This window comes from Bufo bufo, chromosome 4 (genome assembly GCF_905171765.1).
Source record: "Bufo bufo chromosome 4, aBufBuf1.1, whole genome shotgun sequence".
NCBI lineage: Eukaryota > Metazoa > Chordata > Amphibia > Anura > Bufonidae > Bufo > Bufo bufo.
In genome coordinates this window covers 162,642,914-162,653,391 of record NC_053392.1, presented here as the reverse complement: position 1 = coordinate 162,653,391, position 10,478 = coordinate 162,642,914, and the positions used below count along the sequence as shown (strand labels likewise).

At 43.1% G+C, this 10,478-nt stretch overlaps 1 protein-coding gene across 1 annotated transcript in view; it reads left to right on the top strand.

Moving 5' to 3' along the window:
• The first annotated feature begins 241 nt into the window (after nt 1-241).
• PLS1 (plastin 1) overlaps nt 242-10,478 on the top strand; it is a 103,621-nt gene continuing 93,384 nt past the window's right edge. Inside the window, exon 1 of the mRNA XM_040429947.1 lies at nt 242-311. Coding sequence (XP_040285881.1) covers nt 242-311 — 70 coding nt within the window. The remainder of the gene's footprint in view (nt 312-10,478) is intronic.

Below are 10,478 nucleotides of genomic sequence, written 5' to 3'. Positions count from 1 at the left end.
AGGTTATTGGGGCATTTATGTGATCCTATTATCAGTTGTAGGGTGTGAACGCAATTCCTGCTTGCCCAGTCATTGTTTAAAAGGCAGGCAAGCATTATGAGCATAACTGACCCATCTATAGTCATTGTGTAGTATCCATGGTCACTGGTAACTCTAACAGAAAGGTATGAAGATGTCACATTCCTCCCTTCTTCATTGTTAGGTCCCAAGAATAACCTCTTGAGATCTCCACCTGACTGACATGGCTAACAATACAATCACAATATCCAGAGAGGAACTTGAAGAACTCAAGGAAGCATTTGATAAAGTTGGTAAGTAAGAAATGATGTTGACATGATATAAATCCCAGATTTCTCATGACTCCTGAGCTGGTGTTATATTTTGGCATGTTTCTGTTGAGTGATGAAGCATAAAGAGAACCTGTCATCAACTATATAGTGACCTCACTGAGGGCAGCATAAAATAGTGACAGAAATGCTGATGTCAGCGGTGTGTCACTCATGAGCAAAAATTAAGTGGTTGCCGAGAACCAACATCATAATCATTGCAGCCCAGGCCTTGAAAAGAGTCAAATCTACCTGAGAAGAGTCCTGGTTATTAGTAATCTCCTGTTCTCTCACCCATCTGCTGCTGATTGTCAGTTCTATCATAGAGAGAAAGGGAGAAAACTAGGTATTAGACTGTCAGTCATCAGCAGGTGGGCGGGAGAGCAGGAATACATGAATAACCAGGACTCTTCTCAGGTGGCCTTGACTCTTTTCCAGGCCCAGTCTACAATGATTGGGATGCTGGTTCTCAGCAATCACTTACTTTTAACTTATAAATGTCAGACCGCTGAAATCAACTCACCTGTATCTACTTTATGCTGCTGTTAGTATGGGCAGCATAAAGTTGATCACACGTTCCCTTTAAATGTGCCTTTTACCTATTTTGTGTATGTTTGATAGGGCAGTGTTTCCTTTACTTCTGTTGTGTAGTTTATCACACTAAGACTATACTGTATGGAGGTCCTTGAGTCAAGTGCTTCAACTAAGTTATTAAAAATTCTGCTGGTTCTGGTTATATCTGTTGTGGGAAGACTAGTTAACAACAGGTGAAGTCACCATAGCAGCTGTCACAGTACTTTTTCATTTGCCTTAAGAATGTTCGAATCTCCCAGAACGTAGTGGTTACTGTCCAAAGTAGTATAACAGCTCTCTCCTGCCCACCGTCTAGGAAGCACCGAAGTGCCTGGAACACACCATGCTTTGTGCAGATTCAAAACAAAAGGATGAAATCTAGCTTCCCAATAAAACGGTAGTGGTTACTGTTTACCAATGTGCTTGTAGGGTGTCTATATAAAACTTACCAATATATACTTTGTTGAAATTCTGCACCATTTCTATATTTCATAAGGCATTCTCCCTTGTTTGCCAAGTCTTTTGTGCTTTCCACACAGAGGTCTTGTCCATAAAATGGCTGCTGATGGAGGGTCATGGGACCAGGCAAGTCAACTCCATGTGATGTCTCCTCCATTCAAATGTACCTGTCATCTGCACTTTACTGTTGGGAGCTTAGTGCATGTGCAGTGTGTTTAAATGGAGAAGTCTGAGTGATGTCTGGTCACATGACCCTCCATCAGCAGCCATCTTATGGACAGGACCTATAAGTGGACAGCACAGAAGGTTTGCCTAACAAGAGTGCAAGGTTGAAATATAGCAAACAGAACAGAATATCAAAGGCTATATTTGTGTCATATAGTCATGTTACATATATATTGGTCAACAGTAACCATAAAGTGACCAACCCCTTTAACTTTTATTTTCTTTGGATTTCAGGCCATTTTACAGTGGAAAATATATCCATAACGCGTGCACATGTCCTCTGTAAAAAGGCTTGCTCATTGGGTGAAAGCATTGTTGTTACAGAAACTGAAATCATCATTTCTGGGTAGAAGATTGCTGTGTGAAAACAGGGATCTGCTGCCCAGAAACAATGAATCAGTACACAGTGTTCCCATATAGCAGAGATGATAGCTGCATGTAAATGCACCTCTCACCTCCGCTGAAGACCATTATCAGGTATCAGGAACAAGGAGCTCGTTTATGATAATCGCCTGCAGGCAGCCCGTGTAAAGGGTTGGGAGAAGGAGGGATGTGGGCAAGGCCATTGGTCCCAGACCATTTATTATCATTTATGCCAGCTTTCTGAGGTAAATGATGACTGAAATCTACGCTAGCTGGTGTAGACTAAATGTAGCTACATGGACTACCAGAGGATGTGCCTAACACATGACAAGGTATGCACTTCGCCATAAATTAAGTGCATATTCACGCAGCGCAGGAGATATGAAGACCCTTGATAAATGACCCCCTAAATGTCTATGCTAGAAGGCTCTGTTTAGAAGGAGCACCACTATAAGAAGTTCATAATGTGGCTATATACTGTATAGGATCCTTAAGCAATAATACTTGTAGCCAGCGTTTGTGCAAAGTGTAATCTCAGTAGAGGCTCTCGCTGGGTGAACTGGCTATGGAAACCTAGTAAATGTATTATAGACCTCAGAGCTATCTCCTAGTAATAATATCAAAGGTTATATGGCTGCTGTAATATATCCCACAATTTCACTCCAGGGATGGCTGGGTGGACCCTTGTAACTATTGACATTACATCCGACTTCTAGTGAACTCCAAATAAAGGCAGGACTCATCTCCAAGGTGGTTAGATGCAACATACAATAAATGTAATTTAGAGCACCTCCACCCAGATTATCCTGAGAAGCTGAATAAGTTTAAACTTTAACAAGACCAGCTTATCTAGCATAGAGGAGGCCTAATATACATATGTTAACCACCTCAGCCCCCAGTGCTTAAACACCCTGAAAGACCAGGCCACTTTTTACACTTCTGCACTACACTACTTTCACCGTTTATTGCTCGGTCATGCAACTTACCACCCAAATGAATTTTACCTCCTTTTCTTCTCACTAATAGAGCTTTCATTTGGTGGTATTTTATTGCTGCTGACATTTTTACTTTTTTTGTTATTAATCGAAATTTAACGATTTTTTTGCAAAAAAAATTACATTTTTCACTTTCAGTTGTAAAATTTTGCAAAAAAAACGAGATCCATATATAAATTTTGCTCTAAATTTATTGTTCTACATGTCTTTGATAAAAAAAAAATGTTTGGGTAAAAAAAAAAAATGGTTTGGGTAAAAGTTATAGCGTTTACAAACTATGGTACAAAAATGTGAATTTCCGCTTTTTGAAGCAGCTCTGACTTTCTGAGCACCTGTCATGTTTCCTGAGGTTCTACAATGCCCAGACAGTACAAACACCCCACAAATGACCCCATTTCGGAAAGTACACACCCTAAGGTATTCGCTGATGGGCATAGTGAGTTCATAGAACTTTTTATTTTTTGTATCCTAAGGGAATTAAGTAATGTCATAGCCAGACCCTTATTTCTGATATTTGCGGACTCTGTACTAACAGGGAATGTCCCACAGGATTGGCGCATGGCAAATGTGGTGCCAATATTCAAAAAGGGTCCAAAAACAGAGCCTGGAAACTATAGGCCGGTAAGTTTAACATCTGTTGTGGGTAAACTGTTTGAAGGTTTTCTGAGAGATGCTATGTTAGAGCATCTTATGGGAAATAAGCAAATAACGCCATATCAGCATGGCTTCGTGAGGGATCGGTCATGTCAAACTAATTTAATCAGTTTCTATGAGGAGGTAAGTACTAGACTTGACAGCGGCAAATCAATGGATGTCGTGTATCTGGACTTCTCCAAAGCATTTGACACTGTACCTCATAAAAGGTTAGTATATAAAATGAGAATGCTCGGACTCGGAGAAAACGTCTGTAAGTGGGTAAGTAACTGGCTCAATGATAGAAAACAGAGGGTGGTTATTAACGGTACATACTCAGATTGGGTCACTGTCACTAGTGGAGTACCTCAGGGGTCAGTATTGGGCCCTATTCTCTTCAATATATTTATTAATGATCTTGTAGAAGGCTTGCATAGTAAAATATCAATTTTCGCAGATGACACTAAACTGTGTAAAGTAATTAACACTGAAGAGGACAGTATACTACTACAGAGGGATCTGGATAGATTGGAGGCTTGGGCAGATAAGTGGCAGATGAGGTTTAACACTGAGAAATGTAAAGTTATGCACATGGGAAGGAATAATGCAAGTCACCCGTACATACTAAATGGTAAAACACTCGGTAACACTGACATGGAAAAGGATCTAGGAATTTTAATAAACAGCAAACTAAGCTGCAAAAAACAGTGTCAGGCAGCGGCTGCCAAGGCCAATAAGATAATGGGTTGCATCAAAAGGGGCATAGATGCCCGTGATGAGAACATATTCCTACTACTTTACAAATCACTGGTCAGACCACACATGGAGTACTGTGTACAGTTCTGGGCTCCTGTAAACAAGGCAGACATAGCAGAGCTGGAGAGGGTCCAGAGGAGGGCAACTAAAGTAATAACTGGAATGGGGCAACTACAGTACCCTGAAAGATTATCAAAATTAGGGTTATTCACGTTAGAAAAAAGACGACTGAGGGGAGATCTAATTACTATGTATAAATATATCAGGGGGCAGTACAGAGATCTATCCCATCATCTATTTATCCCCAGGACTGTGACTGTGACGAGGGGACATCCTCTGCGTTTGGAGGAAAGAAGGTTTGTACACAAACATAGAAAAGGGTTCTTTACGGTAAGAGCAGTGAGACTATGGAACTCTCTGCCTGAGGAGGTGGTGATGGTGAGTACAATAAAGGAATTCAAGAGGGGCCTGGATGTATTTCTGGAGTGTAATAATATTACAGGCTATAGCTACTAGAGAGGGGTCGTTGATCCAGGGAGTTATTCTGATTGCCTGATTGGAGTCGGGAAGGAATTTTTTATTCCCCTAAAGTGAGGACAATTGGCTTCTACCTCACAGGGTTTTTTTTGCCTTCCTCTGGATCAACTTGTAGGATGACAGGCCGAACTGGATGGACAAATGTCTTTTTTCGGCCTTATGTACTTATGTACTATGTTACTATGTCACAAGTTAGCGGAAAATGATGATTTTTTTTTTTTTTTACAAAGTCTCATATTCCACTAACTTGTGACAAAAAATAAAAACTTCTATGAACTCACTATGCCCATCACCAAATACCTTGGGGTCTTTACTTTCCAAAATGGGGTCACTTGTGGGGTAGTTATACTATCCGGGCATTATAGGGGCGCAAATGTGTGGTAAGGAGTTTGAAATCAAATTCTGTAAAAAATGACCAGTGAAATCCGAAAGGTGCTCTTTGGAATATGGGCCCCTTTGCCCACCTAGGCTGCAAAAAAGTGTCACACATCTGGTATCTCTGTATTCAGGAGAAGTTGAGGAATTTTACATATACCCATGCTGGGTGAGAGAAATATCTTGGCAAAAGACAACTTTTCCCATTTTTTTATACAAAGTTGGCATTTGACCAAGATATTTATCTCACCCAGCATGGGTATATGTAAAAAGACACCCCAAAACACATTCCTCAACTTCTCCTGAGTACGGAGATACCAGATGTGTGACACTTTTTTGCAGCCTAGGTGGGCAAAGGGGCCCATATTCCAAAGACCACCTTTCGGATTTCACAGGTCATTTTTTACAGAATTTGATTTCAAACTCCTTACCACACATTTGGGCCCCTAGAATGCCAGGGCAGTATAACTACCCCACAAGTGACCCCATTTTGGAAAGAAGACACCCCAAGGTATTCCGTGAGGGGCATGGCAAGTTCCTAGAATTTTTTATTTTTTGTCACAAGTTAGTGGAAAATGATGATTTTTTTTTTTTTCATACAAAGTCTCATATTCCACTAACTTGTGACAAAAAATAAAAACTTCCATGAACTCACTATGCCCATCAGCGAATACCTTGGGGTCTCTTCTTTCCAAAATGGGGTCACTTGTGGGGTAGTTATACTGCCCTGGCATTCTAGGGGCCCAAATGTGTGGTAAGGAGTTTGAAATCAAATTCTGTAAAAAATGACCTGTGAAATCCGAAAGGTGCTCTTTGGAATATGGGCCCCTTTGCCCACCTAGGCTGCAAAAAAGTGTCACACATCTGGTATCTCCGTACTCAGGAGAAGTTGGGGAATGTGTTTTGGGGTGTCATTTTACATATACCCATGCTGGGTGAGAGAAATATCTTGGCAAAAGACATTTCCCATTTTTTTATACAAAGTTGGCATTTGACCAAGATATTTATCTCACCCAGCATGGGTATATGTAAAAAGACCACATGTGTGACACTTTTTTGCAGCCTAGGTGGGCAAAGGGGCCCACATTCCAAAGGGCACCTTTCGGATTTCACAGGTCATTTACCTACTTACCACACATTAGGGCCCCTGGAAAATGCCAGGGCAGTATAACTACCCCACAAGTGACCCCATTTTGGAAAGAAGAGACCCCAAGGTATTCGCTGATGGGCATAGTGAGTTCATGGAAGTTTTTATTTTTTGTCACAAGTTAGTGGAATATGAGACTTTGTATGAAAAAAAAAAAATCATCATTTTCCACTAACTTGTGACAAAAAATAAAAAATTCTAGGAACTTGCCATGCCCCTCACGGAATACCTTGGGGTGTCTTCTTTTCAAAATGGGGTCACTTGTGGGGTAGTTATACTGCCCTGGCATTTTCCAGGGGCCCTAATGTGTGGTAAGTAGGTAAATGACCTGTGAAATCCGAAAGGTGCCCTTTGGAATGTGGGCCCCTTTGCCCACCTAGGCTGCAAAAAAGTGTCACACATGTGGTATCACCGTACTCAGGAGAAGTTGGGGAATGTGTTTTGTGGTGTCATTTTACATATACCCATGCTGGGTGAGAGAAATATCTTGGCAAAAGACAACTTTTCCCATTTTTTTATACAAAGTTGGCATAAATATCTTGGTCAAATGCCAACTTTGTATAAAAAAATGGGAAAAGTTGTCTTTTGCCAAGATATTTCTCTCACCCAGCATGGGTATATGTAAAATGACACCCCAAAACACATTCCCCAACTTCTCCTGAATACGGAGATACCACATGTGTGACACTTTTTTGCAGCCTAGGTGGGCAAAGGTGCCCAAATTCCTTTTAGGAGGGCATTTTTAGACATTTGGATACCAGACTTCTTCTCACGCTTTGGGGCCCCTAAAATGCCAGGGCAGTATAAATACCCCACATGTGACCCCATTTTGGAAAGAAGACACCCCAAGGTATTCCGTGAGGGGCATGGCAAGTTCCTAGAATTTTTTATTTTTTGTCACAAGTTAGTGGAAAATGATGATTTTTTTTTTTTTTTTTCATACAAAGTCTCATATTCCACTAACTTGTGACAAAAAATAAAAACTTCCATGAACTCACTATGCCCATCAGCGAATACCTTGGGGTGTCTTCTTTCCAAAATGGTGTTATTTGTGGGGTGTTTGTACTGCCCTGGCATTTGAGGGTCTCCGCAATCATTACATGTATGCCCAGCATTAGGAGTTTCTGCTATTCTCCTTATATTGAGCATACAGGTAATGAGATTTTTTTTTTCCGTTCAGCCTCTGGGCTGAAAGAAAAAAATGAACGGCACAGATTTCTTCATTCGCATCGATCAATGTGGATGAAAAAATCTCTGCCAAAAAAAGAAAAAGGAGGGGAAAGGCGTCTGCCAGGACATAGGAGCTCCGCCCAACATCCATACCCACTTAGCTCGTATGCCCTGGCAAACCCGATTTCTCCATTCACATCAATCGATGTGGATGAATAAATCATTGCCGGGATTTTTTTTTTTATATATACAAAGTGTTTGCCAAAGTATATGAACACCGCCACCTCCTCAGCTCATATGCCTCGGCAAACGTATCTTTTACTGCAGAGGAGAAATCTCGTCTTGCAGCGCCGCATACACCGACTTGCGTGTAATCTGACAGCAGCGCAATGCTTCTGTCCGAATGCACATCAGTGCTGCAGCTAGTCGATCGGTTGGTCCACCTGGAAGGTAAAAAAAAACAAAACAAAAAAGAAAAAACCAGGCCGCAAAGCAATAACTTTATTAACTTTAGAACAGAACATATTAACTTTTTTTAACTTTTTAAACTTTTTTACTTACCGGTAATTTTTTTTTTGTTTAGTTTTTTTTACCTTTATAGAACAAACCTCTCCTTCCCCATGGGACAATGTGCAAAGCGCAAATCGCCCAAAGATGTGGCAAAGTACGTTATGCACTTTATCCCAGGTGAAAGGAGAGGTTTGCAGCAGCTGTGAGTAAAAGGGCCCTAATAGCCCTGTGTGCCTGTCCTGTGAGATGCAATCCCTATGCTAGGTGTACCTGTGTGTGGTACTTCCGGAAACACTCTCCTAAGCATAGGGCAGGGTGGTCAGGGCAGTCAGGACAGAAATAGCGGGTGTCACGCCTTATTCCACTCCTGCTACAGACACAACATTTTTTTCGGGGTGGCGGTTGGGTTGAGGTACCAGCAACGACACTGGGGAAATGTCGCTCGTGTAGACGGCTAACTACACTGGTGGATGGGGCCACGGAACCTCCTGGGTAAAGGAGGTTCTCGATGATCTCTTCCTGGAATTTGAGGAAGGATCCTGTTCTCCCAGCCTTACTGTAGAGAACAAAACTATTATACAGCGCCAATTGAATTAAATATACAGACACCTTCTTATACCAGCGTCTGGTTCTGCGGGAAACTAAATAGGGAGCCAACATCTGGTCATTGAAGTCCACCCCTCCCATGAGCGCATTATAGTTGTGGACTGAGAGGGGCTTTTCAATGACACTGGTTGCCCTTTCAATTTGGATTGTCGTGTCTGCGTGAATGGAGGAGAGCATGTAAACGTCACGCTTGTCTCTCCATTTCACCGCGAGCAGTTCTTCGTTACACAAGGCAGCCCTCTCCCCCCTTGCAAGACGGGTGGTTACAAGCCGTTGGGGGAAGCCCACGCGACTAGTTCGCGCGGTGTCACAGGCGCAAATCCGTTCTAGAAACAAATGCCTAAAGAGGGCCACACTTGTGTAAAAATTGTCCACATAAAGATGGTACCCCTTGCCGAATAAGGGTGACACCAAGTCCCAGACTGTCTTCCCACTGCTCCCCAGGTAGTCAGGGCAACCGACCGGCTCCAGGGTCTGATCTTTTCCCTCATAGATCCGAAATTTGTGGGTATAGCCTGTGGCCCTTTCACAGAGCTTATACAATTTGACCCCATACCGGGCACGCTTGCTTGGGATGTATTGTTTGAAGCCAAGGTGCCCGGTAAAATGTATTAGGGACTCGTCTACGCAGATGTTTTGCTCAGGGGTATACAAATCTGCAAATTTCTGGTTGAAATGGTCTATGAGGGGCCGAATTTTGTGGAGCCGGTCAAAAGCTGGGTGGCCTCTGGGACGGGAGGTGGTGTTGTCGCTAAAATGCAGAAAACGCAGGATGGCCTCAAATCGTGTCCTGGACATAGCAGCAGAGAACATGGGCATGTGATGAATCGGGTTCGTGGACCAATATGACCGCAATTCATGCTTTTTTGTCAGGCCCATGTTGAGGAGAAGGCCCAGAAAAATTTTAAGTTCGGAAACTTGGACTGGTTTCCACCGGAAAGGCTGGGCATAATAGCTTCCCGGGTTTGCGGTTATAAATTGTGTGGCATACCGGTTTGTCTCTGCCACGACTAATTCCAAGAGCTCCGCAGTCAAGAACAGCTCAAAAAATCCCAGGGCCGAACCGATTTGAGCCGTCTCAACCCGAACTCCAGACTGGGCGGTGAAAGGGGGAACTACAGGTGCGGCTGAAGTTGGTGACTGCCAATCAGGGTTTGCCAGCCCTCAGGGATTCTAGGGGCTCTACGGGCCTGTCTGCGCGGTGGCTGCGACGGGGTAACTACTGCACGTGCCACCGTACCAGCTTCAACTGCCCTTCTGGTGCTCGCTGCTTCACCAGGTTGTACGGCAGTGCTGGTACTAGGTCCAGGAAGGGCTGCGCTGCTGGTGTATGCCTCACCACGTGATCCGGCAGCGACAGCCCCACTCTGCTGCTCTTGAAGCGGATCCTGCGTAACCTGTGGTCTAGCGACACGGGGCCGGGTACGCCTGGTGCTGCCAGGGACCTCAACCTCCTCGTCCGAACTTTGGGTCAGAGAGCCACTGCTTTCTACAGGTTCATATTCTGACCCGCTAGATTCGTCAGATGAGGGTTCCCATTCCTCATCCGACTGGGTCAGAATCCTGTAGGCCTCTTCAGAAGAATACCCCCTGTTTGACATTTTGGACTACTAAATTTAGGGCTATTCCCTGAGACTACCCAAGAAAAAAAGCAAACCTGTCTTACAAAGGGGAGGCTAGCGAAGTACCAGAGGCCGCTGCGGTTGATAAAAAATATCAAAACTGATTTTTTTATCGCCGCAGTGCGTGTAAAGTGAATGTGCAGTGATCAAAAAATAATAATTTTTTGTCACTGCGGTGGGG